General features: G+C 44.1%; 2 protein-coding genes across 10 annotated transcripts in view; one reads left to right on the top strand and one right to left on the bottom strand.

Annotated features, from left to right (window-relative positions):
- Nucleotides 1-26,225, bottom strand: part of ZNF540 (zinc finger protein 540) — a 32,501-nt gene extending 6,276 nt beyond the window's left edge. Inside the window, exons 1-4 of one of the 3 annotated variants that reach the window (XM_074386438.1) lie at nucleotides 25,980-26,225; nucleotides 9,794-9,871; nucleotides 8,150-8,276; nucleotides 6,821-6,919 (exon numbers count right to left, since the gene is read on the bottom strand). In XM_074386438.1, coding sequence (XP_074242539.1) covers nucleotides 6,821-6,919; nucleotides 8,150-8,276; nucleotides 9,794-9,802 — 235 coding nt within the window. In that variant the 5' untranslated portion in view covers nucleotides 9,803-9,871; nucleotides 25,980-26,225. Of the gene's footprint in view, nucleotides 1-6,820; nucleotides 6,920-8,149; nucleotides 8,277-9,793; nucleotides 16,576-25,979 lie in introns of those variants that run through there. The other 2 variants (XM_003937417.4, XM_074386439.1) reach the window with 2 other exon arrangements.
- Nucleotides 26,181-27,962, top strand: part of ZNF571 (zinc finger protein 571) — a 31,777-nt gene continuing 29,995 nt past the window's right edge. For 3 of the 7 annotated variants that reach the window (XM_074386446.1, XM_074386440.1, XM_074386441.1), the window contains exon 1: nucleotides 26,340-26,970. The gene's annotated coding sequence lies outside the window, so the exon portion shown is untranslated. Of the gene's footprint in view, nucleotides 26,971-27,962 lie in introns of all 7 variants that reach the window. The other 4 variants (XM_039467141.2, XM_074386442.1, XM_039467142.2 and 1 more) reach the window with 3 other exon arrangements.

The raw sequence follows: 27,962 nt of genomic DNA, 5'->3' as shown, positions 1-27,962 counted from the left end.
GAGTCTCACCCTGTCACCCAGGCTGGAGTGCAGTGGCAGGATCTCAGATCACTGCAATCTCTGCCTCTCAGGTTCAAGTGATTCTCCTGCCTCAGTCTCCTGAATAGCTGGGATTACAGGCGTGTACCACCATACCCAGCTAATTTTTGTATTTTCAGTAGAGACAGGGTTTCATCATGTTGGACAGGCTGGTCTTGAACTCCTGACCTCAGGTGATCCACCTGTCTTGGCCTCCGAAAGTGTTGGGATTACAGGCATGAGCCACCGCGCCCGGCCACTTACTTTCTTTATTACCTTTCTCAGATATCTCTTCTGTCCCCTTACATCTAAAACCAACCATTCCTATAGTTGATAGAGAAGTATTTAAAAATTTTTTTAAAGATATTATAACAGAAATGTGCCATGTTGAATGGTTTTTGGAAAAACGAACAAAGAAACTCAACAATTTTTTTTTTTTTTTTTTTTTTGAGACGGAGTTTCCCTCGTTACCCAGGCTGGAGTGCAGTGGCACGATCTCGGCTCACTGCAACATCCGCCTCCTGGGTTCAGGCAATTCTCCTGCCTCAGCCTCCTGAGTAGCTGGGATTACAGGCATGTGCCACCATGCCCAGCTAATTTTTTTTTTTTTTTCTGAGACGGAGTTTCGCTCTTGTTACCCAGGCTGGAGTGCAATGGCGCGATCTCGGCTCACCGCAACCTCCGCCTCCTGGGCTCAGGAAATTCTCCTGCCTCAACCTCCTGAGTAGCTGGGATTACAGGCACGCACCACCATGCCCAGCTAATTTTTTGTATTTTTAGTAGAGACGGGGTTTCACCATGTTGACCAGGATGGTCTCGATCTCTTGACCTTGTGATCCACCCGCCTCGGCCTCCCAAAGTGCTGGGATTACAGGCGTGAGCCACCACGCCCGGCCTAATTTTTTGTATTTTTAGTAGAGACGGAGTTTCACCATGTTGACCAGGATGGTCTCGATCTTTTGACCTCATGATCCACCCGCCTCGGCCTCCCAAAGTGCTGGGATTACAGGCGTGAGCCACCGCGCCCGGCCGGAAACTCAACAATTTTAAGGAAAACAGTAACTGAATAGTATGAGGAGATGGCTGGGGGCCTAGAAGTGCCAGGGAACCTTATTAACACAGATATGTTAAATGAAAGCTGGATCATGGCAATCTAAATAAGACAAGAGCCTAAAAAAATCTAAATACTGGCCAGGCACAGTGACTCATGCCTGTAATCCCAGCACTTTGGGAGGCCAAGGTGGGTGGATCACATGAGGTTAGGTTTTCTCCTCAAGTAGACAGATTCTGACCTGCCTAGGTTTTATTAGAGCCTAATGACATAGAGGAAAGAAAATACCCAACTTCAGCCCTCTTAGCCCTTCTGTTTCACCTAGCAGCAGAGAAAAAAACGGAAGCACTGGTTAAGGTCAGTCAAGTGGCACAGGTGCACCAAAAGACTGAGACCTAATTCTGGGACCACAGAGCACTCCTCTCCCCTTACACCTATCACTACATTCCTAATGACCTATTTTCTGCGTTTCCCTTTACCCAGTACATCATGTTTACCTTTCAACAAAAAGAAGGAAAACTAAAAGGTAAGAAACACAGTTTGATGAGACTAAACAAGCATCAGAATCAGAGTCAGACATGGCAGGAATGCTGGAATTATCAGACCAGGAATTGTAAAAGACTATAAAAAATGTGTTAAGGGCTTTAATAGAAAAAATAGACAATATCCAGATGGATAATGGAAACAGATGAATATTCTAAGAAAGAATCCAAAAGAAATGCTAAAAGTTAGAAGCACTGCAATAGAAATGAAGAATGCCTTTGATGTGCTCCTTAGTAAACTGGACACAGCTGAGGAGTCTCTGCACTTGAGGATGTGACAAAAGAAACTTAGAAAACTGAAAAGGGGGCCGGGCACGGTGGCTCACGCCTGTAATCACAGCACTTTGGGAGGCCGAGGTGGGTGGATCACGTGGTCAAGAGATCGAGACCATCCTGGTCAACATGGTGAAACCCCGTCTCTACTAAAAATACAAAAAATTAGCTGGACATGGTGGCGCGTGCCTGTAATCCCAGCTACTCAGGAGGCTGAGGCAGGAGAATTGCCTGAACCCAGGAGGCAGAGGTTGCGGTGAGCCGAGATCGCGCCATTGCACTCCAGCCTGGGTAACAAGAGCGAAATTCCGTCTCAAAAAAAAAAAAAAAAAAATAGAGATGGAGTTTCGCTCTTGTTACCCAGGCTGGAGTGCAATGGCGCGATCTCGGCTCACCGCAACCTCTGCCTCCTGGGTTCAAGCAATTCTCCTGACTCAGCCTCCCAAGTAGCTAGGTTTACAGGTGTGTGCCACCATACTACTCAGCAATCATATTCCTTGGTATTTACCCAAATAAAATGAAAACTTATATTCATACCCAAACCTGCACACAAATGCATACAGCAGCTTTATTCAAAACTTCCAATACTTAAAAACAACCAAGATGTCCTTTAGTAGGTGAATGGATAAATAAACTGTGGTACATCCAGAGAATAGACTATTATTCAGTGCTAAAAGAATGAGCTATCACAAAAAGATGTTGAGGAAAGTTAAATGCATATTACTAAGTAAAAGAAACCAATCTGAGAAGGCTACATACTGTATGATTCCAAATACATGACAGTCTGAAAAAGGCAAAACTATGGAGACAGTAAAACACTCAATGGTTTCCAGGGGTTTGAGTGGAGTAAGGGATGACTAGGCCAAACACAGAGAAATGTTAGAGCAGTGAAACTATTCTGTATGATACTACAATTGTGGATACATGTCATTATACATTTTTCAACGTTAAGAGAATTTATAACACCAAGAGTGAACTCTAATGCAGACTATGACTTTAAGTGATAATGATGTGTCAATGTAGGTGTAGCAACTGTAACAAATATACCACTGTCATATGGATTGTTGATAATTGGGGAGGGGTGTGCATGTTTGGAGACAGAGAGTATATAGGAACTCGGTACTTTCTGCTAAATTTTCCTGTAAACCTAAAACTGATTTTAAAAATAAAGTTTATTAATTAATAGAAAGTTACTCTAGAAACTAGTAAAATATTACAAAATGTATATTTAGTATCTAATAAAATATTGCAAAATACATATCTGATAAAGTAGTTGATTACAAGATACATAAAGAACTCTTTTTTTTTTTTTTTTTTTTTTTTTTTTTTTGAGACGGAGTTTCGCTCTTGTTACCCAGGCTGGAGTGCAATGGCGTGATCTCGGCTCACCGCAACCTCCGCCTCCTGGGTTCAAGCAATTCTCCTGCCTCAGCCTCCTGAGTAGCTGGGATTACAGGCACGCGCCACCATGCCCAGCTAATTTTTTGTATTTTTAGTAGAGACGGGGTTTCACCATGTTGACCAGGATGGTCTCGATCTCTCGACCTTGTGATCCGCCCGCCTCAGCCTCCCAAAGTGCTGGGATTACAGGCTTGAGCCACCGCGCCCGGCTCATAAAGAACTCTTATAAATCAAGAAGATAAAATGAATAATATCAATGGGAATTTTTGTGTTCTTGTGTGAGAAAAGGAGTTCTTAGAATATATTACTAATGCATGCTGCTTCACAAATGGACCTCCAAAACATTATGCTAAGTTAAGCCAGATTTAAAAGATTGTACATTGTATGATCCCATTTATATGAAATGTTCAGAAAAGGAAAATTGACAAAAATGGAAGGTAGGTCAGTAGTTGCCTAAAGCCGGAGGTAGAAGAAGGGATTAACTGCAAAGGGGCACAAGAAAACTTTTGGGGGTGATGAAAATATTCTAAAACTGGATTATCATGATGGTTGTCTAACTGTAAATTGACTAAAAGTCACCAAGTGTGCACTCATAGTTGATGAATTTTTTGCTATGTAAATTATACGTCAATAGAATTGCTAAAAGAAAGTCAATGGGTAAAAATATTAAATAGACACTTTTTACCAAAGAAGATAAAGGAATGACAAATACATGAAAATATGCTCAACATTAGTCATTAGTTAAATGCAAATTAAAATTACAATGAGATACACCTACACATCCACTAAAATGACTAATATTAAAATGACTGACAATACCACAGGCTGGCAAGAATGTGGAGCTATTGGACATGTACTGGGAATGCCAAACAATGTAGCCACTTTTGACAGTTTATTTATTTACTTTTTGAGACAGAGTTTCACTCTTGTTGCCCAGGCTAGAGTGGAGATTGCCGCCATTGCACTCTAGCCTGGGCGATGAAGAAACTCCATCTCTCTAAAAAAAAAAAAAAAAAAAAAAAAAAATATATATATATATATATATATATATATATATTTATTTATTTATTATATCCCATGTCCCCTTCTAACTACTAACCCCTTATCTAGTTATCTCCTAACAGAATTCCCATTAGAAAAGTTTTCTAACTCACTGTCATCACTGCCTCACCTCCCATTTTATTTCAGCCACATCTAGCAGGCTTTTTTTAAACCTCTGACTCCATTGAAACCTCGTCCTCTTGACACAAGGTCACCATCAACTTCTCTCCTGCCACATCCTATAGGCAATTTACAGTTCAGTTGACCTCATAGATGACTACTCCCTTCCACCAGAAACATTTTCTTCATTTGACTTTTTTTGGTACCACCCTCCAGGCCTACTTGTTCTCAATCTACTTGTTGCCTCCTCTTCCTTTTCTAAATAGAATGTCCCAGGCCTTAGTCTTCTTTGTCTCATCTGGTTTCCTTCATTTTATGAAACTCATTCACTAAAGGTAGGGAATCAGCAAACTTTTTCTGTAAAGGACCAGACAGTCGAAATCTTATGCATTGCGAGCCATATGATTTCTGTCTCAACTGCTCAACTCTGCCATAGACAATACATAAATAATTAGGTGTGGCTATGTTTCCATTAAACTTTATTTACAAAAATAGGTAGTAGGTCAGATCAGCCCTAAGGGATCTCATCCAGTCAGTTCATTGGCTGGACACCCAAGTTAATATAACTTATCCTATCGCCGGGCGCGGTGGCTCACGCCTGTAATCCCAGCACTTTGGGAAGCCAAGGCAGGTGGATCACGAGGTCAAGAGATCAAGACCATCCTGGTCAACATGGTGAAACCCCGTCTCTACTAAAAATACAAAAAATTAGCTGGGCATAGTGGCGCGTGCCTGTAATCCCAGCTAATCAGGAGGCTGAGGCAGGAGAATTGCCTGAACCCAGGAGGCAGAGATTGCGGTGAGCCGAGATTGCGCCATTGCACTCCAGCCTGGGTAACAAGAGCGAAACTCCGTCTCAAAAAAAAAAAAAAAAATATATATATATATATATATATATATATATATATATATATATATATAACTCATCCTACTATGTCTCCGACTGTTTAACGTCAATCTCGATGACAAGTAGGCATTTCAAATATATACACCTAAACTGGGACTCTATTTCCATCCTCCAAGCTATCTTTCCCATATGTCTGTCCCAGCAAATTGTGTCTACTTACCTGCTTACATAAAAAACTTGTTCACCTATGATTTTTTGTTCACCTATATCCCATGGCATGTCTGTTAGTTCTACTTTCAAACCACAAGATGAATACAACATCTTCTCACCACCCCTCACCACTACCATCCTAATCCAAGCTACTATCACTGCTAATCTAGACTTTTGAAATAGCCTAATAACTGATCTTTCTACTTCCATTCTTGCCTGTGTTCAGTATATTCTTCACAGAGCATCTACAGCAGGTGTCCCAAACTTTTTACACAGGGGGCCAGTTCACTGTCCCTCAGACCGTTGGAGGGCCTCCACATACTGTGCTCCTCTCACTGACCACCAATGAAAGAGGTGCCCCTTCCTGAAGTACAGCGGGGGGGCCGGATAAATGGCCTCAGGGGGCCGCATGCGGCCCGTGGGCAGTAGTTTGGGGACGCCTGATCTACAGTAATCATTTAAAAACATATGTTTGATTACGACTTTCAATTACTCTTGGAAAAGAAAAATCCAAATTTCTTACTATGATAAACAAAGCCATGTAAGACCTAGCCCCTGCTTGGCTCTAAACTCATATTTAGTTACTCTTCCCAATCTCAATCTGCTCTAAGCTGCTTGCAGTTCCTCAAACACACAAAGCTTATTTCCCTGCTGTGTTTGGAATTATTTTCTTCCAGATGTTCACATGCCTTAAGCCTATACTGCACATCTCTGCATGTATATTCTCTCCTCGAAGAGCCTTCCCTGGGCAAGCCACCTAAATTAACCCTGCCCAAACTCTGTCTCCTTACTCTTCATCGTTTTCTTCATAATATGCATCGTTATTTGATATTTATATATATTCATTAGTTTACAGTTTACTGTGCATCTCCCCTACTATAATGTTAATTACATTAGTGTGGGGAGGTTTTGGCCTTATTCATCAAAGTACTGATAATACTTGGCACAGAATGAGCACTTGGTAAATATATGCTGAATATGTGAAATGCTGAACTTTTGGGCACTAGAAACAAGCACACGTGTCAATGCAGAAAAGATAGGAAGCAATTGATTGCACTGGGAAAGAAAAAGCATTCTCTTTACTGAAATGAAGAGTAATGTGAGGGGAAGCAAAAACAAAGACAGGCAGTAGGAGCTAAGATGAGATTCTTTTGATAGTTCATGCTAAGATGATCTGTTTTTTTCCCTGTCTTAGGCCTCTTCTCCAAAGCCCTGAGGCCTCTGAGAGGAGCTCCCTAAACAGCATGCAAAGCCTGTATATGCACCCTCACCAGCTGGTCATAACTGGCAATGAGAGCCCCTATCTGCTCAACTCACCTGGGTACTGTCTTCCTGTCATATCCCTCACCGCCATGCAGGGCTCTTTCCCTTGTTCCAATAGGGTAATCACATCTGGCTTTAAGCCAGAATATCCTGCTTATAAGAAAGAAAGAAAAAAATATATAGAAGTAAAACATTGCAAGTTCAAAAACAGTTTGAGACTTGGGTAAATTTATAGGGATCAACATGATTTCAATAAAGACTTCAGAGAAAACTGATAGGATTAAAGAATATTCAACTTAGTGTAACCCTAGGATCCCAGAGAATAAAGTAACTTGATGGGCAGGGGAATTAAAATTCATCCAGGAGAATTTTAATTCATTTTGGAATGAAAACTCATACAGGCTGGCTGTATTGGCAGGCAGTAGTTATTGAGGGCACAGACTCTGAAGCCAGCGTATGTGGGTCCAAATTCTACTCTGCTACCTATGGACTAATGATTGTAAACAAACTGCTTAAATTCTTTGGTCCTCAGTTTTCTCATCTGTAAAAGGAAAATAAAAGCAGTACCTATATCATAGCTAATACTTAGAACAGTGCCTGGTAGGTAGTAAACACTCTATTAGCTATTATTATTTTTGTCGTTCTTAATTTACTTAGAGTAAAACAAGACACTTCCTATGGTATTTCTAGGTTCTTGCTAAGATATTCGTTTAAAATTAGATGCTAAGTTAATAGATTTTATTTTACTTTAACTAATTTCAACTTTTATTTTAGATACAGGGGCCACATGTGCAGGTTTGTTACCTAGGAATATTGTGTGATGCTGAGGTTTGAGGTACATTTGATTTTACCACCCAGGTACTGAGCATAGTACCCAGTAGGTAAAACTTTCAATTACAAATCAGTAAAAGAAAATGTTTGTTTTAGGAAGTAGAATGCGTTCACTTTAATTTTAAATCAATTTTGTTGGTCTAAACCATGACATATAAATTGTATACCCTGGGTGTGGCTGTTATCTTCGCAGACAGGTTACCAAATAACAGAGCATCCATAGCAATCCTCAGCTCAAATGCAATGTGAAACCTGATTTAACTGACATTGGTTTTGGAGTAAATGCCCCAAATTCAAATCCAGTCTCTTAACTATTAAGGAAGACGCAGTTACAGGAATGGATTAAGGAACATTTCATGAGGCTCAGTGAGGTATGGTGAAAATGAAGGCATTTAGTGGAAGTGCCATTCACAAACCATCAAAGTTCAGTCAATTTCTTGAGGAAGACAGAAGAAATTCAGCTAGTTTCTTAATAATAGTCCTAAATTTGTGGAAGAGAAAGCTACTATTTCAGAGAACAGAGTCTACATTATTTGATGTAGGTGACCTTACCCAGTGATACCAAGTTACTGTAATTCTCCAACATGACATCTCTGTACAATTTCCTCTGAGTAGGGTCCAGGCACTCCCATTCCTTCTGAGAGAAGTCTATAGCCACATCCCTGAATGTCACCAATGCCTGAAACATAAACCAACATATTACTGGTGAAATTACAGAACAAGTATTTTAAAAAGAAGAAAAAGAGATAGAAGGTTTCATTGCAGCAAGGGATACTATACCAAACTCTAGGCTGGGGCTGAAAGCTTACGATAAAGGTAGAAGAAAGGAACCCAGTATTGTAAAGCAGAGTCACCTCATTTTCTTGAAGAATCCAGCTTCTGTATACAAAATTTCCTATATATTATGGGGTTCTTGAACTACTCAAAACATTTCTGGGAACAAATACATGTTTCCCAATTCATTTAAACTGGATACAAGCACATAAACTATATTTCTACCTCAAAATCCTCAATAAATTATTAATAATAAATAAGAAAAATCACTTAATAAATAAACTTAAAAAAGAAAAATCCTACCTCCTCTTTTTCCTTCAAGTTTATCAATCAATCAATCTATCTATCTATCTATCTATTGATCAGTCGATTGATCACTCAAGACAGGGGTCTCACTCTGTTGCCTGGAGTACAGTGGCAATCTCAGAAGTTCAAGTCCATAGCACCTCACTGCAAATCTGGGAGAATACAATTATCTAATATTTATGTATCTGGATTATTTTCTTATAAGTACTACATACCTTCTTTGTTCTTGAGATTAATACTGACGTAATGAACCAGAATCATACTGATGTCAAGACTAGCGCGTTCCGTTCAACCACAAAATGCATCTTATTACAGGTTTTTGCCTCAGAGATTCTCAGGAAAGACCCCCTGGCCTCTCTATAAGCAGGCCCCAACTACATACTGAAGCTGAGGCCAATCAATATTAAACTGCGTTTTATCTAGACACAGGATCTGTGGAAAACTTCAGTGCTTTCCTATGTGTAGTCAAATGAGTCCATTCTTGGTTTCATTACACCTCAGATCTGACAAAGGATGGTAAAGTGCCTCCCTCTAGGAACTTCCTGTCTGCTCCATCTCTGCTCTAGACAGAGACTGAGTACCCTGAATTATTTGGTCAATGTGCATGTGAATATTGGTTAAGAAAGAGAGGGGGCACACTGGAGGGGCTTGGGAGTGTGGAGAGTAAGAAAAACTTCTGGGCTGGGCACAGTGGCTCATGCCTGTAATCCCAGCACTTCGGGAGCCCCAGGTGGGCAGATCACAAGGTTAGGAGATCAAGACCATCCCAGCCAACATGGTGAAACCCTGTCTCTACTAAAATACAAAAAGTTAGCTGGGAGTTGTGGCACGCGCCTATAATCCCAGCTACTCAGGAGGGTGAGGCAAGAGAATTGCTTGAACCCAGGAGCCGATGTTGCAATGAGTCGAGATTGCATCACTGAACTCTAGCCTGGCGACAGAGTAAGACAAAAAAAAAAATTCTGTTAAGAAGTGTCAGCATTCAGATGAGTAAGTAGAAAAAAACAACAAAACAAAACAAAATGAAAAAAAAAGTGTGAGCATAAAGAGTGAAAATGTTCACATGATCTTTAAAAACAAAAGAGTCTACAGACGGAAAGAGAAACTGTAACTTACATGGGCCATGGTTTTAGACTCAGAATGGGTCAGTCTTTCCCTGCGTTCTTCTGCTGGAGAAACAAAGTTCTGAGAAGCCTGAGTTAGAGGAGAAAAAAATGAGGCAATGAGATTAGGCTTGCTGCAGAGATAACAACATGATATAAATTAATAATCTTCTATTTTCCATTGTTGCTTGCAAACACCTCCCCCTAAACTTCCCTAACCTCCCTCCGACACAGTCTTACCACACCAAGGGAAGCTGGCTGTAGGAGGATGGACACAGTGTAGGGGTTCTCCTGAATTAGAACACATGACCAATATTTCAGCAGGAGAGTTCTGGGCCAATCCCCACTATGAGAATACTTATCTAGACCCAAGGCTGGGATGTTCAGAGCTGCCTAGAATAGAATCTCTTCCCTCAATTCTCACCATCCAAAGGGGACAGACCACATTATCCAAAGCAGACTGCCTTCATGGCCTTAGGAGCTTCCTGGCCTCCCCTGACTTAAAGATGAAAGATAGAACAGACTAGGGGTTTGCAACCTATGGCCCATGGGCCAAATCTGGCTGCCCATATGCTTTTGTAAATAAAGTTGGAATAGAACACAGCTATGCTCATTTGTTTACTCCTGACTAAGGCTACTTTCAGAAAGCTACAATCGCCAAGTTGAGTAGTTGCAATGGAGACTGTATGGGCCACACAGCCTATAATACTTCCTATTTGGCCTTCTATTAAAAAAAATTTGCAGATCCCTGGCATAGACAATTCATAATGGCCTTTATCACTGCAAAATTATACTTGCATACTGGGATCCCTTCTCCTAGCCTGAACTGGAATGCCCATAATTCTCAGGGCTCACCACTCCCCATTTCCCTCAATCAGAAGAGTCCCCAGGGTCCCTGCAGGACATTATTCACCCTGCCTTCTCCCTCAGTACTCAAACTGGAGGGAGAAGTAAATTTATGACCCCGGCAGCAATTAAAAAAAATCAACTTTTATGTGATGCATACCTTATATATAGATATTTAATCCTTAGAATAGCCCTATAATGTCATTATTATCTCCAACATCAGAAAAACAGAAACCTAAATCCACTGCTAATAAACAAGACATTTGAATTCTGAATCAACAATTCTTCAATTACAAAGCCAGTTCTTTTTCAGCTGTGTTCCTGTCACTGATACCCAGAATTTCTTACCAAACCTAATGAAACCCAAGTGTGAACAATAACAGAAGTTCATGACTAAAAGCTCTTAAATGTTGCTACTCATTAAGATAATGTATGTTAAAGTGGCAAATAGCATTTTACATTTACAACACAGTAACATTTAAAAGACTTGTGATAACGTGTTAAACTGGAGTAAAATAGATACCCTCACACCATGTTATACGTTGCTGCCACCTGAAAGAGGGTAAATTAGAAATTTATATTAGCAGAATTTAATAATGTGAGCCGGATATTTCAGTAATCCCACTCCTAGAACCCTGTCTAAGGAAAATGATTATATATGTTCACTAGAATATATGCAGGCAGGTGCAGATAATTTTAAAATGGAAAAAGCTAGATAAAAACATAAATTAGACTTTAATAAAGAACAGGTTAAATAAATTCTAGTGTATTCACATAATAGAAAGTAAATAATATCAGAAATAATATAGATTGGGAGTCGGCAAACTTTTCCGGCAAATAACCACATAATAAATATTTCAGGCTTTGTGGGCCATTCAGCCTAACAGAAGTATGCAATGTTACCACATAGTGCAAAAGGAGCCAGAGAAAATTGATAAATTAAAAAATGTGACAGTGTTCCAATGATACTTTTATGAATATGGAAATCTGGGATTCATAGAATTTTAACGTGTCTTGAAATAATATTTTCATCCCCACCATTTAAAAACATAAAAACCATCATTACCTTGCAGGCTGTACAAAAAAAGGCAGAGGGCTGAATTTGGTTTCAGGGCTGGCTATAATTTGCCAGTTCCTGATACAGATGATTATTTAGATCCCATGTTCATTACATGTTATTCTAAGATGGTTAGTTACAAAACAATATGTGTGGTGAAAAATATACATTTCATATGTGCCCATTCATTAAAAAAAAACAGGTAAACAATTTTAAATGTAATGCTTACAGTAGTTGTATCTAGGTGGTGGCATTACAGGAATTACTGTATTTTCTCAATTTATGAAAACATTAGAGTTCAGAGAGTAGAGAGAATGAGAAGGAATGAATGTAATAATGAATGAAATATGATGATGAAATTCAAGAAATTCAAGCTAATAAGGCTTTTTTCTTTTTTCTGAGGTAAAATGCACATGACATTAGCCATTTTAAAGAATACACTTCAGGGGCATTTAGTACATTCACATTGTTGTGCAAATCACCTCTATCTAGCTCCAAACATTTCATCAATCCAAAGGGAAATCTCATATACATTAAGCAGTTCCTCTTATTCTCTCCCTTACCCTAGCTCCTGACAATCACTAATCTGATTCTGTCTCTATGCATTTGCCTGTTCTAGATTTCCCATGTAAAGGAATCACACAATATGTGGTCTCGTATGTGTCTTCTTTCACTCAGCGTAGGGTTTTAAAGCAGTAATTAACTTCATTTTTTACTCCAATGGAATAATACTCCATTGGATGGATGAACATTTTCTTTCTCCACTCATCAGTGGATGGACATTTGGGTTGTTTCAACCTTTTGGCTTTTGTAAGTAGGGCTGCTATTCATGTACACGTTTTTGCTTGAAAGCATGTTTTCAATTCCTTTGGGTAAAATACCCTTGAGTGGGATTATTGGGTAAAACAGCAATTCTATGTTTAACTATTTGAGGAACCACAAAACTACTTCCTGCAGCTGTACCATTTTACATTCTTACCAGCATTATTATTTTTACTCTTAAAAAATAAACAAATTTTAAGAATTTCATTTTTCAAATATTTGCTGGATGAATTAAGTTTTTTACCCCCTTCAAATATTGAAGCAATGAACTAAGGGTTCCAATTTATCCACAGATTCAATAACCTATTTCTTTCCTTTTTTAAAAAAAAAAGTTATTCTCATTAGTGGGTATGAAACGGCACCTCAGAGTGGTTTGGATTTACATTTCCCTAATGACTAATAATGTTGATGATTTTTCATGTGTTTATTTGCCATTTATATATTATCTTTGAAGAAATGTGCATTCAAGTCCTTTACCCATTTTTAAATCGAGCTGTCTTTTTTGTTTTTAAGTTGTAAGAGTTCTTTACATTCTGGATACTGGATCATTATCAGATACGTAATTTGTAGCTATTTTCTTCCATTCTGTATTTTTTTTTTTTTTTGAGATGGAGTTTCGCTCTTGTTACCCAGGCTGAAGTGCAATGGCGCGATCTCAGCACACCGCAACCTTCGCCTCCTGGGTTCAGGCAATTCTCCTGCCTCAGCCTCCTGAGTAGCTGGGATTACAGGCACAGGCCACCATGCCCAGCTAATTTTTTGTATTTTTAGTAGAGACGGGGTTTCACCATATTGACCAGGATGGTCTCGATCTCTTGACCTCGTGATCCACCCGCCTCGGCCTCCCAAAGTGCTGAGATTACAGGCGTGAGCCACCACGCCCAGCTCCATTCTGTATTATCTTTAAAAAAATTTTTGAGACAGGGTCTGACTCCATCACCCACGCTGGAGTGCAGTGGTGTGATCTTGGCCCACTGCAACCTCTGTCTCTTGGGTTCAGGTGATTCTCATGCCTCAGGCTCCTGAATAGCTGGGATTACAGGTGTGAACGACCATGCCCATCTAATTTTTTTATTTTTAGTAGAGACAGTTGGCCACTATGTTGACAGGCCAGTCTTGAACTCCTGGCCTCAAGTGATCTACCCACCCTGTCTTCCCAAAGTGCTGGGATTACAGGTGTACTGTCTTTTAACTTTCTTTTTTTTTTTTTTTTTTTTTTTTTTTTTTTGAGGCGGAGTTTCACTCTTGTTACCCAGGCTGGAGTGCAATGGCGCGATCTCGGCTCACTGCAACCTCCGCCTCCTGGGTTCAGGCAATTCTCCTGCCTCAGCCTCCTGAGTAGCTGGGATTACAGGCACGTGCCACCATGCCCAGCTAATTTTTTGTATTTTTAGTAGAGACGGGGTTTCACCATGTTGACCAGGATGGTCTCGATCTCTTGACCTCGTGATCTACCCGCCTCGGCCTCCCAAAGTGCTGGGATTACAGGCTTGAGCCACCGCGCCCGGCCCTTTTAACTTTCTTGATAGTGTCATTTAATTAAAGCATAAAAGTTTTAGTTTTGATAAGGTCTAATTTATCTATTTTTTCCTTGTTTGCTTGTGCCTTTGGTGTGATATGTAAGAACCCATTGCCCTGTCGGTAATAAAGCTGTTTGTCTTTCTTATCATTCATGTGTTCACTAGCATAGCACTTATAGTTTCCTTCAAGAACTTTTCCTTTGTATTCACAGTGTGGTTGTTTGGTGCAAGAGGCCTGCCTTTTTTTTTTTTTTTGAGACGGAGTTTCGCTCTTGTTACCCAGACTAGAGTGCAATGGCGCGATCTCGGCTCACTGCAACCTCTGCCTCCTGGGTTCAGGCAATTCTCCTGCCTCGGCCTCCTGAGTAGCTGGGATTACAGGCATGTGCCACCATGCCCAGCTAATTTTTTGTAGTTTTAGTAGAGACGGGGTTTCACCATGTTGACCAGGATGGTCTCGATCTCTTCACCTTGTGATCCACCGGCCTTGGTCTCCCAAAGTGCTGGGATTACAGGCTTGAGCCACCGGGCCCGGCGAGGCCTGGCTTTTAACCTGTCTCAGCTTTTGACATGCCTTCCTCACTAAGCTTAACCATTTTCAGGTTTTAACATAAAGTTGAGAGAAATGCAACTCTTCCTTTCACTTAAACATTTAGAGGACACCATAGGATTATTTTTATTTATTTGTCTGTTTGTTTTTGAGACAAAGTCTCGCTCTGTCGCCAGGCTAGAGCGAAGTGGCACGATCTCAGCTCACTGCAAGCTCCTCCTCCCGGGTTCAAGCAGTCCTCCCTGCCTCAACCTCCTGAGTAGCTGGGACTACAGGCATGCGCCACCACACCCGGCTAATTTTTGTACTTTTAGTAGAGACGGAGTTTCACCATATTAGCCAGGCTGGTCTCAAACTCCTGACCTTATGATTCATCCACCCACTTCGACCTCCCAAAGTGCTGGGATTACAGGTGTGAGCCACCACACCCGGCCCACTGTAGGATTATTAACTAGCCTAACTTCAATAGACTTGTGTCTCAGGAAGGCCTGAGGACAGGGAAAGAGATGGGGGAACAGCTGGTTGCTAGAGCAGTCAGAACACACACATTTATGGATTAAGTTTGCCAACTTATATGGACATGGTTTATGAAGCCCCAAAACAGTTACAACAGTGACATCAAAGATCACTGATCACAGATAACCTTAAGAGATAAGATATTAATCAACAATTTGAAATATTGCAAGAATTACCAAAATGTGACAGACAAGAAATCAGCATATACTGCTGAAAAAAATGGAGCTGATAGATTTGTCCAATGCAGGGTTGCCACAAACCTTCAATTTATAAAAAACAGTATCTTGGGAGGCTGAGGTAGGAGGATCCCTTGAACCCAGGAATTTGAGGCTACAGCGAGCCATAACTGCACCACTGCACTCCAGCCTGGGTGACAGTGAGACCCTGTCTCTTTCTTCTTCTTTTTTTTTTTTTTTTTTTTTTTTGAGACGGAGTTTCACTCTTGTTACCCAGGCTGGAGTGCAATGGCGCCATCTCGGCTCACCGCAACCTCCGCCTCCTGGGTTCAGGCGATTCTCCTGCTTCAGCCTCCTGAGTAGCTGGGATTACAGGCATGCGCCACCATGCCCAGCTAATTTTTTTGTGTTTTTAGTAGAGACGGGGTTTCACCATGTTGACCAGGATGGTCTCGATCTCTTGACCTCGTGATCCACCCGCCTCGGCCTTTCAAAGTGCTGGGATTACAGGCTTGAGCCACCGTGCCCGGCCTCTTTTTTTTTTTTTTTTTTTTTGAGACGGAGTTTCGCTCTTGTTACCCAGGCTGGAGTGCAATGGCGCGATCTCGGCTCACCGCAACCTCCGGCTCCTGGGTTCAGGCAATTCTCCTGCCTCAGCCTCCTGAGTAGCTGGGATTACAGGCACGCGCCACCATGCCCAGCTAATTTTTTGTATTTTTAGAAGAGACGGGGTTTCACCTTGTTGACCAGGATGGTCTCAATCTCTCGACCTCGTGATCCACCCGCCTTGGCCTCCCAAAGTGCTGGGATTACAGGCGTGAGCCACCGCGCCCGGCCCCCTTTTTTTTTTTTTTGAGACGGAGTTTCATGCTGTCACCCAGGCTGGAATGCAATAGCACGATCTCGGCTCATTGCAACCTTTGCCTCCCAGGTTCAAGCGATTCTCCTGCCTCAGCCTCCTGAGTACCTGGGATTACAAGCGTGTGCCACCACACCCGGCTAATTTTTGTATTTTTAGTAGAGACAGGGTTTCATCATGTTGGTCAGGCTAGTCTAGAACTCCTGACCTCATGATCTGCTTGCCTTGGCCTCCCAAAGTTCAGAGATTATAGATGTGAGCCACTGTGCCTGACCCACCCTATCTTTTTAAAACAAACAAACACAGTATCTGCATGAAATGACTCACAATAAAATGAGGTATGCCCACATTATCATTAAGGTTGACACAAATATCTTCAAACAAGAGGGAAGAAAGTGCATGTGTCTATAAAAGGGCAACACAACACATCTTTGTGGTGATGGAAATGATCTGTTTTGTGTTGGGAACCCAGGCTAAGCTGATGCTATTGGAACAAAAGGTTGCATCAGCCCTCCCCGCCAAAAGCATGCCCCGGGCGTGGTGGCGGGCCACCAATGGAGGACCTGATCACGGGCAAGACATGCCTCAGGGCCACCAATGGAGGACCTGATCACGGGCAAGACATGCCTCAGGGCCACCAATGGAGGACCTGATCACGCACAGAACATGCATGGCTGCACCAATGGGGTAGCTGATCATGAGCTAAACACTCGTCTCCCAGCCTATCAGAACTACTTCCCCTTTCCCCTCTCTACCCTCTCCCCTCCCTATATAAGGAACCCATTTTGAAATAAACTTTGCAGCTTGATCAGAACTTTTGTCTTGCTGCCATTCTTCGCGCCTCTTGTCCCATCCCTTTCTCATCCACGACAGGCTTGCTCGGGTTCCTGTTTGTTGCTCTGCGGGACAGAGCAAGTGGCGCCCAGACGTGGGGCTCGATGCCGGCCTCCGTGGACCGCCGTCCCCTGTAACCGGTTCCCTGCACGGCCGTCCCGATTAACCGATTCCCCGCACGGAGCACCGCGGACCACCCGACCGCGAGCCGACTCCTGGAGTTCGTTCCTCATTTCGACGGCGGCATTACTCAGGTAAGACCCAATCATGGGACAAGCATCTTCACACAGTGAAAATGATCTCTTTATAAGTCAGTTAAAGGAATCTCTCAAGGTGCGTAGAATTCGGGTTCGCAAGAAAGACCTTGTCTCCTTTTTCAGTTTCATTTTTAAAACATGTCCATGGTTCCCCCAGGAAGGGTCTATTGACTCCCGTGTTTGGGGACGTGTTGGTGATTGTCTGAACGACTATTACCGTGTTTTTGGTCCTGAGACTATTCCGATCACCACTTTTAATTATTATAATTTAATAAGGGACGTCCTTACTAATCAGGGCGACTCCCCTGACATTCAACGCCTCTGCAAGGAGGGTCACAAAATTCTTATTAGCCACTCCCGACCTCCATCTAGACAAGCCCCTGTAACAATTACCACCTCTGAAAAGGCCTCCTCTCGCCCTCCCTCTAGGGCCCCTTCTACCTGCCCCTCGGTTGCAATTGACATTGGTTCAGATGATACAGGGCAGTCTTCACTGTACCCCAACCTTGCAACCCTTACGGACCCCCCCATTCAAAGTCCTCATTCTCGGGCGCATACTCCGCCCCAACATTTGCCCTTGCTTGCTAATTCTAAAACCTTGCATAACTCGGGTAGTCAGGATGATCAACTAGATCCCGCCGATCAAGCAGATCTGGAAGAGGCAGCTGCCCAATATAACAACCCTGATTGGCCCCAATTAACTAACACCCCGGCATTGCCACCTTTCCGGCCACCGCCCTATGTTCCTACAGCAGTGCCCCCAGTGGCAGTTGCGGCTCCTGTTTTGCATGCCCCTACTTCAGGCGTTCCTGGTTCCCCCACGGCCCCAAACTTGCCCGGTGTAGCCCTAGCCAAACCCTCCGGTCCCATTGATGAGACTGTTTCTCTTCTTGATGGGGTTAAAACCTTAGTCACAAAACTGTCCGATTTGGCCCTTCTACCTCCCGCGGGAGTTATGGCTTTTCCCGTTACCAGAAGTCAGGGACAGGTTAGCTCCAATACCACGGGCCGAGCGTCTCCTCACCCTGACACACACACCATCCCTGAGGAGGAGGAAGCAGATTCCGGAGAATCTGACTCAGAGGATGAGGAGGAGGAAAGCTCAGAGCCCACTGAGCCTACCTACACCCATTCCTATAAGCGGCTAAATCTAAAGACCATAGAAAAAATTAAAACTGCTGTTGCTAACTATGGTCCTACTGCCCCCTTTACCGTGGCCCTTGTAGAGAGTCTTAGTGAAAGATGGCTTACCCCTAGTGATTGGTTTTTCTTGTCTCGTGCTGCGCTGAGCGGAGGGGACAATATCCTTTGGAAGTCTGAGTATGAGGATATTTCCAAACAGTTTGCAGAGCGCAACGCGCGTAAGGCCTCCTCCAAAGGATGGACCCTTAAAAAATTCCTGGGCGCCAGCCCTTATCAGAACAATGACAAACAGGCCCAATTCCCCCCAGGGCTTTTAACCCAGATTCAGTCCGCAGGCCTAAAAGCCTGGAAGCGACTCCCTCAAAAGGGAGCGGCTACTACTTCCCTTGCAAAGATTAGACAAGGCCCCGATGAGTCATACAGTGATTTTGTAAGCCGCCTCCAGGAGACGGCAGATCGCCTTTTTGGCTCCGGGGAAAGTGAGAGCTCCTTTGTAAAACACCTAGCCTATGAAAACGCTAACCCCGCTTGCCAAAGTGCAATTCGGCCTTTTAGGCAGAAGGAGCTTTGCGACTATGTTCGCCTCTGCTCTGGTATTGGCTCTGCCCATGCTGTTGGCCTAGCCATAGGAGCTGCCCTCCAAAATCTTGCCCCCGCGCAACTGCCTGGAGCCCAGGCCCGCCTTTGCTATAATTGTCACCAACCCGGCCATCTTTCAAGAAACTGCCCCCAAAAAATACAACCACCTACTCAACTCCCAACTCAACCTAATGCCCCACAGGCTAGCCTTATAAAAAATTTAGGTCCCACAACAAAATGTCCTCGCTGCAAAAAAGGATTTCACTGGGCTTCAGAATGCCGTTCTCGATTAGACATTAATGGACAACCCATTATTAGGCAGGGAAACTTGAACAGGGGCCAGCCCCAGGGCCCCACTACCGGGATGAACTCCGGGGCTTCACAGTTCACCCCCCAATACCGCCAGCCAACCCCTGCCCTCCCAGTAATCAACCACGCCGCTACGTCACAGACCTCTGGCGAGCAACAGCGGGCAGTGCAGGACTGGACCTCTGTACCACCACCGACACAATACTAACCACCCAAAATAGCCCTCTGATACTTCCAGTTGGAATATATGGACCCTTACCACCCCAGACATTCGGCCTCATATTAGGCAGAGCCAGCTCTACCCTCCAAGGGATCCAAGTTCTGCCTGGCATATTGGACAATGATTTTGAGGGAGAAATCCATATTATTCTCTCTACGACAAAAGATTTAGTCACCATCCCAAAGGACACCAGACTAGCTCAAATAGTCATCCTCCCCCTCCAACAAGTTAACTCCAATTTCCATATGCCCTCCCGCGGGGCTAGTGCTCCTGGGTCTTCTGATGCCTACTGGGTTCAACAAATTTCTCAACAGCGGCCTACCCTGAAACTTAAATTAAATGGTAAGCTCTTTTCTGGCATTCTTGATACAGGGGCCGATGCCACCGTTATATCTTACACTCACTGGCCGAGGAACTGGCCGTTAACAACCGTTGCTACTCACCTGCGCGGTATTGGCCAGGCCACCAACCCCCAACAAAGTGCTCAAATGCTTAAGTGGGAGGACTCTGAAGGCAATAATGGTCACATTACCCCTTATGTCCTCCCCAATCTGCCAGTCAATCTCTGGGGAAGGGACATCCTCTCTCAAATGAAACTCGTTATGTGCAGTCCTAACAATACTGTTATGACCCAAATGCTAAGCCAGGGGTATCTCCCCGGCCAAGGATTGGGAAAAAATAATCAAGGAATCACCCAGCCCATTACTATTACCCCCAAAAAAGACAAAACAGGCCTAGGATTCCACCAAAATTTACCGTAGCGGCCATTGACATTCCTGTACCCCACGCTGACAAAATTTCCTGGAAAATTACAGACCCTGTGTGGGTTGATCAGTGGCCACTTACATATGAGAAAACCCTCGCTGCCATTGCGTTAGTACAGGAACAGCTCGCAGCAGGACATATTGAGCCCACAAATTCTCCATGGAACACTCCTATATTTATCATTAAGAAAAAATCAGGTAGCTGGCGTCTTTTACAAGATCTGAGAGCCGTTAATAAGGTAATGGTCCCCATGGGAGCCCTTCAGCCTGGTCTTCCTTCTCCTGTAGCCATTCCCCTAAACTATCACAAAATTGTTATTGACCTTAAGGATTGTTTCTTTACCATCCCCTTACACCCTGAAGACAGACCTTACTTTGCCTTTAGCGTCCCTCAAATCAACTTCCAAAGTCCTATGCCTCGTTATCAGTGGAAGGTTCTGCCACAGGGCATGGCCAACAGTCCCACACTGTGCCAAAAATTTGTTGCTGCCGCCATTGCCCCAGTAAGATCCCAGTGGCCAGAGGCCTATATCCTCCATTATATGGATGACATCCTTCTTGCTTGTGATAGCGCCGAGGCAGCCAAGGCCTGCTATGCTCACATTATATCCTGTCTTACCTCATATGGACTAAAAATTGCTCCAGACAAGGTACAAGTGTCTGAGCCATTTTCTTATTTAGGATTTAAGTTACACCATCAGCAAGTATTTACTCCCCGAGTCTGCTTAAAAACTGATCACTTAAAAACCCTTAACGATTTCCAAAAATTACTCGGGGACATTCAGTGGCTTCGACCCTATTTAAAATTGCCCACCAGTGCCCTTGTTCCCCTTAACAATATTCTAAAAGGCGATCCAAATCCTTTATCGGCTCGAGCACTAACCCCAGAAGCAAAGCAATCTCTAGCCCTCATCAACAAGGCCATCCAAAATCAAAGTGTTCAACAAATTTCGTATAACCTTCCCCTAGTACTCCTCTTGCTCCCAACTCCCCATACACCCACCGCGGTGTTTTGGCAACCAAACGGTACAGACCCTACTAAATACGGAAGCCCCCTCCTTTGGCTCCATCTACCTGCCTCCCCATCAAAGGTCTTACTCACCTACCCTTCGCTCCTCGCCATGTTAATTATTAAGGGTCGGTACACTGGCCGCCAACTGTTTGGCAGGGACCCCCACTCTATAATCATTCCATACACCCAGGACCAATTAACCTGGCTCCTGCAAACCTCTGACGAATGGGCCATTGCATTATCCTCCTTCACAGGAGACATAGACAATCATTACCCCAGTGACCCTGTTATCCAATTTGCCAAGCTTCACCAGTTCATATTCCCCAAGATCACAAAATCTGCCCCAATTCCTCAAGCCACGCTAGTTTTCACTGATGGATCCTCAAACGGAATTGCTGCATACGTTATTGATAATCAACCCGTCTCAATAAAATCCCCCTACCTGTCAGCTCAACTTGTTGAACTCTATGCTATTCTCCAGGTGTTCACAGTTCTAGCCCACCAACCGTTTAACTTGTACACTGACAGTGCGTATATTGCTCAATCAGTCCCTCTTTTAGAGACAGTTCCCTTTATCAAATCTTCAACCAATGCTACCCCCTTATTTTCTAAACTGCAACAGCTAATTTTAAACAGACAACACCCTTTCTTTATCGGACATCTTCGGGCCCACCTAAATCTTCCAGGACCCCTGGCTGAAGGCAATGCCTTAGCTGATGCTGCCACACAGATTTTCCCCATTATAAGTGACCCAATACATGAGGCTACTCAAGCTCACACCCTACATCACCTCAATGCACACACCCTACGATTACTCTATAAAATTACTAGAGAACAAGCCAGAGATATTGTAAAAGCTTGCAAACAATGTGTCGTAGCCACCCCTGTACCCCATCTTGGCGTGAACCCCCGTGGTTTAGTCCCCAATGCCATTTGGCAAATGGATGTCACTCATTTTACTCCTTTTGGAAAACAGAGGTTTGTTCATGTTACTGTTGACACATTTAGTGGTTTTATCTTAGCCACTCCCCAAACAGGTGAAGCATCAAAAAATGTTATCTCTCATGTTATCCACTGTCTTGCTACCATAGGAAAACCGCACACCATTAAAACAGACAATGGCCCAGAATATACTGGAAAAAACTTCCAAGACTTTTGCCAAAAACTCCAAATCAAACATGTTACTGGTATACCGTACAACCCCCAGGGTCAAGGAGTAGTTGAACGAGCTCATCAAACATTAAAAAATGCCCTAAGTCGCTTAGCCCGCTCCCCCCTTGGGTTTTCTATGCAACAACCCAGAAACCTTCTTAGTCATGCCCTATTTCAACTAAATTTTCTACAGCTTGACAGTCAAGGTCGCTCGGCAGCTGACCGTCTATGGCATCCCCAAACTTCTCAGCAGCATGCTACGGTTATGTGGCGTGACCCTCTCACCAGTGTTTGGAAGGGCCCTGACCCTGTTCTCATATGGGGGCGAGGCTCAGCCTGCATATACGATCAAAAGGAGGATGGCCCCCGCTGGCTCCCTGAGCGACTAATTAGACACGTCAATGATTCAGCCCCCTTGTGTAATGGGCCAACTAATCCAAATACAGCCCCAGGGTCAGAAAACTCGCCCTGAGGAGCCCCCCTTTTTCTCTTCTTCCAGAAAGAATGCTCTACATCCTCATCCTCCTACTGCACCCACGCCTCTGCCCAGTCACAAAGGGAGGACTTGGAAAGCCATCCGAAGACATTTACACTGCCCTCTTTGGAGCGCCATGTGACTGTAAAGGGGGGACTCAGACCAATAATTACGCCACCCCAACTTACACTCAGGTAACAAATTGTGGGGACAAAAATGCCTATCTTACCTATGACACCAATTGGAATGGAGTATCTTCACCTAAGTGGCTTTGTGTGCGCAAGCCTCCTAGTATACCGGTCATTAATGGCCGCCCAGGCCCGTGCCCAAGCGAGTGCACAAACAACATTAAATCCCAGATGCACTCCTCCTGCTATTCTAGTTTCTCACAGTGTACTCAAGGCAATAATACTTATTTTACTGCCATTCTACAAAGAACAATGAGCACCTCAGAAACCAATCCTGTCACCAGCGGCCTACAACCTCATGGGGTCCTCCAGGCCGGATGCGATGGCACGATTGGAAAATCGGTTTGTTGGAATCAGCAAGCCCCTATTCACGTCTCCGACGGTGGCGGACCCCAAGATGCTGTGAGAGAGCTTTATGTACAAAAACAAATAGAGCTTATTATTCAAAGCCAATTCCCTAAGTTATCCTACCACCCCCTAGCTCGCTCAAAACCAAGAGGACCTGACATTGATGCGCAAATGCTTGATATTCTGTCAGCCACCCACCAGGCCCTCAATATCTCCAACCCCAGCCTAGCCCAAAATTGCTGGTTATGCTTAAATCAAGGTACCTCCATGCCCCTAGCCTTCCCTGTCAATATATCTAGTTTTAATGCCTCACAAAATAATTGCACCCCCAGCTTACCCTTTAGAGTCCAGCCCATGCCTTCCCAAGTATACCCTTGCTTCTTTAAAGGTGCACAAAACAACAGCTTTGATATTCCGGTTGGCGTTGCCAACTTTGTAAACTGCTCCAGTAGTTCCAACCACAGTGAGGCCCTTTGCCCTGGCCCAGGCCAAGCTTTTGTTTGCGGCAACAACCTCGCCTTTACTGCTCTGCCTGCAAACTGGACAGGGTCATGTGTGTTAGCCGCCCTCTTGCCAGATATAGACATTATTTCTGGTGATGACCCTGTCCCTATCCCTACCTTTGACTATATTGCAGGGCGGCAGAAACGAGCCGTTACACTGATTCCCCTACTAGTAGGATTGGGTGTCTCTACAGCAGTCGCTACCGGTACAGCAGGACTCGGGGTGGCTGTTCAATCTTACACAAAACTTTCCCATCAACTTATTAACGACGTCCAAGCCTTGTCTAGCACCATTAATGACTTACAGGACCAACTAGATTCCCTAGCCGAAGTAGTCCTCCAAAACAGAAGAGGCTTAGACCTACTCACTGCAGAACAGGGAGGTATCTGTTTGGCTCTACAGGAACGTTGCTGCTTTTATGCCAACAAGTCAGGAATTGTCCGAGATAAAATAAAAAATCTACAAGAAGACCTCGAACAAAGACGCAAGGCACTTGCAGACAATCCCTTCCTCACCGGCCTCAATGGACTTCTCCCTTACCTCCTCCCCTTCCTTGGACCCTTATTCGCTATCATCCTGTTCTTCTCTTTTGCCCCTTGGATCCTAAGACGAGTAACAGCGTTAATCAGGGATCAGCTTAATTCCCTACTGGGAAAGCCCATACAAATCCACTATCACCAACTAGCAACGCGTGATCTAGAATATGGCAGACTGTAGCCGGTTCCCCTCCTACGGGAGCAGCATACCGCTCGACACTATGCTTTACGAAGGTAATGGACACCGCTAGGTGCAAGGCAAGGCACTGCAAGGAGAGGCCTTACTAAGGCTACTGTCGAGTCTCCTGAGAGGTAAGCTGGCTTGCATAGAGGTTGGTACTCGAAAAATCCTCTCCTCCCAAAAAGGTACCTGTAAGCCTGAAAATTAAGGCTCAGGAGGAGCACAGCCTCTACCTCCCCTAGCTGGTTAAGGTCCGCCTCCTCTTTTTTAAAGAAAAAGGGAGGAGATGTTGGGAACCCAGGCTAAGCTGATGCTATTGGAACAAAAGGTTGCATCAGCCCTCCCCGCCAAAAGCATGCCCCGGGCGTGGTGGCGGGCCACCAATGGAGGACCTGATCACGGGCAAGACATGCCTCAGGGCCACCAATGGAGGACCTGATCACGGGCAAGACATGCCTCAGGGCCACCAATGGAGGACCTGATCACGCACAGAACATGCATGGCTGCACCAATGGGGTAGCTGATCATGAGCTAAACACTCGTCTCCCAGCCTATCAGAACTACTTCCCCTTTCCCCTCTCTACCCTCTCCCCTCCCTATATAAGGAACCCATTTTGAAATAAACTTTGCAGCTTGATCAGAACTTTTGTCTTGCTGCCATTCTTCGCGCCTCTTGTCCCATCCCTTTCTCATCCACGACAGGCTTGCTCGGGTTCCTGTTTGTTGCTCTGCGGGACAGAGCAGTTTTGATCAATGTCAACATCCTGGTTGTCATATGATAGTCCTGCAAGATGTTATCATTGGAGAAGACTAAGTTGAGAATAACACACAATGTCTCTATTATTTCTTACAGCCTCATATGAATCTACAATTATCTCAAATTTAAAAAATAAAGAAATTTTAATAATTTCATTTTCAAACATTTGTTGGATGAATTAAGTTTATAACCCCTTCAAATATTGAAGGCAAATTAAGACCAGATTGTACTGTTCAGTAGGAAGATCACTAGCCATATATAACTGTTTACATTTAGATTTATTAAAATTGAATAAAATTTTAAAAATTCAGTTCCTCAGTCAAACCAGCCACATTCGAATTTCTCAATAGCCTAAATGCGCCACTAGTAGCCTCTGTCACAGTGTCAAGCACAATCTGACGCACATCACACGGGCATGGCCACTGTCCCCTCTGCTCCCACAGAGGACACTCGGACAGGGACACGCGCGCCCACAGACACACACACGGCCGTGAAGAATGCGTCACACTTCCGAACACTGTTGGGCAGCAACCCGGTATCGCAGCCACTGCGTCACTGCCAGAGCTCTCTGTCACAGAGAAATCCAGACCTTACCTGACAGCCTTTTGCAGCTCTTCTATCCCGGGGACGACATTCCCCTGAAGGCACCACGGCAAGACTCAACCCCTTTATGTGAGATTCTCTGGAATTTCTGGGGCGTTACTTGAGTATAATGAAATAAGGTAGGCTCAGACGGTAGCAGGGTAAGACCCACGGTTCGAGCAAAGGAACCTCAGGGATCGCTCCATTCTGGAGTGCTGGACTCTATGACAGCCACTGGGCCTGCGCAGACACGACCCGGCCGGTTTCCAGCTGTAGACTACGTTTCCCGAAGGCCCCCACGTCACTTACGCGTTGTACACTTACGTTGTTACGTCTTGACGCACGGAGCTTCTTTGCGGCCGCCAGGTGAGTGGGTGGCCTCACCCAGAGTCGCTAGGCGCTTGTGGGTTGCAGCTTCGAGAAGGAAGCTCCTGTATGGTGCTGGGAATACCGGTATCCTGGCTGGGCCTCAGTGCTGACAGGAAAGGGACAGTGCTCTAGGCTAATTACTTGTGGAAGTTGGCCTTGCGAGTGCGGAGGGGTGTCGGCACCGTCACTTTGGTTCCGGGAGCGGCAGGAGCGTGGTGCTAGTTGTGTTCCTTCTTTCCGAGTTTATGAGTGTGCACCCTGGAATCGCTATCCGCGGGTAAAATCGGCATCGTCACTTTGGGATAGGGAGCCTAGAGAGGCGTGTGTTATTAGTAGTGTTCCTCTGCTCTGGACGTGTGCGTGTGCGCTTGTGCGGCCACGGGGTGGGCTCACTTACCGCCTGGTAATGCTCCTACCCTTTGGCCCCTCCCGGGCCTCGGTACTCCTCGTGTGACACGGACGGCTGAGAATCGCGCGGCTACAGCTGCTGCAGTTCCTTGGCGGAGAAAGGCTCTTTTGAAGTTTCCCTGATAGTGAGGCTTTACCCCAGGAGGTGCCTTAGGAAAAGACCACTGTTCAAGATGTCATATTCCAGGTTGAGAGCCCTGTGAAGAAGACTAATCCCTCTCTTGAGGTTGGTGTGATTCTGCATTGTTTTGTCTGCTGTGAGAGCGCTGATGTTCTATGATTCTTTTTTCCTTTGTCCTGCGTTTTCTAAGAGAGGCACCCAGAGGAAAAGAATATCGCACTTCTGAAAGTCTTGTGTGAAGTTCCTATTTTCTTTCTAACCTCACATTTCTTCCTTTCCGAAACATTTTTTTACCTCCAGCAACGTCTTCCTAACGAAGAACCAGCCATTCTAGTGACTGGTCCTTAGGCACCCCATAAATGATGCTCCGGGAATGGGTTAATCAGTCTAGCTCTACTCCCCAGCCACACTACACCTCTCCTTTCCATCTAATGGTCTAAAAGGTTTTGATGAAAAATAACTATTTTTCTGGAAGGAAATTTGAAGACTTTAAATTTTAACTATTGTGGATTTTTTCAAGCAGGATAGAGAATACTACAAACCCCAACATGTCCAACACCTACCTGTAGTTAAAAACATTTGTAAATACCTTTGTATCAATCCTTCCCCCTATTTTCCTGTAGTATTTCAAAATTGTATTTTATCCTCCTATACATATATGACCAAAAAGGACATTATATTTTAAAATAGCCACGATGCTGTTATACCAACATTTAAAAAAATAACTAACAGGGCCGGGCGTCGTGGCTCACGCCTGTAATCTCAGCACTTTGGGAAGCCGAGGCTGGCGGATCACAAGGTCAGGAGTTCTAGAGCAGCCTGGCCAACATGATGAAACCCCATCTCTACTAAAAATACAAAATTTAGCTGGGCGTGGTGGCGGGTGCCTGTAATCCCAGCTACTTGGGAGACTGAGGCAGGAAAATTACTTGAACCCAGCAGGCGGAGGTTGCAGTGAGCCAAGATCACACCATTGCAGCCTGGGCGACAGAGCAAGACTCCATCTCAAAAACAAACAAAACTAACAATAAGTTTGTTTCTTATGTGGTTATAACAGCATGGTGGTTAGTTCATAATATGAAATAAAAAATTTTTGA

The sequence above is a fragment of the Saimiri boliviensis genome, chromosome 14, assembly GCF_048565385.1.
Source record: "Saimiri boliviensis isolate mSaiBol1 chromosome 14, mSaiBol1.pri, whole genome shotgun sequence".
NCBI lineage: Eukaryota > Metazoa > Chordata > Mammalia > Primates > Cebidae > Saimiri > Saimiri boliviensis.
This window is presented reverse-complemented; position numbering and strand designations above follow the sequence as displayed.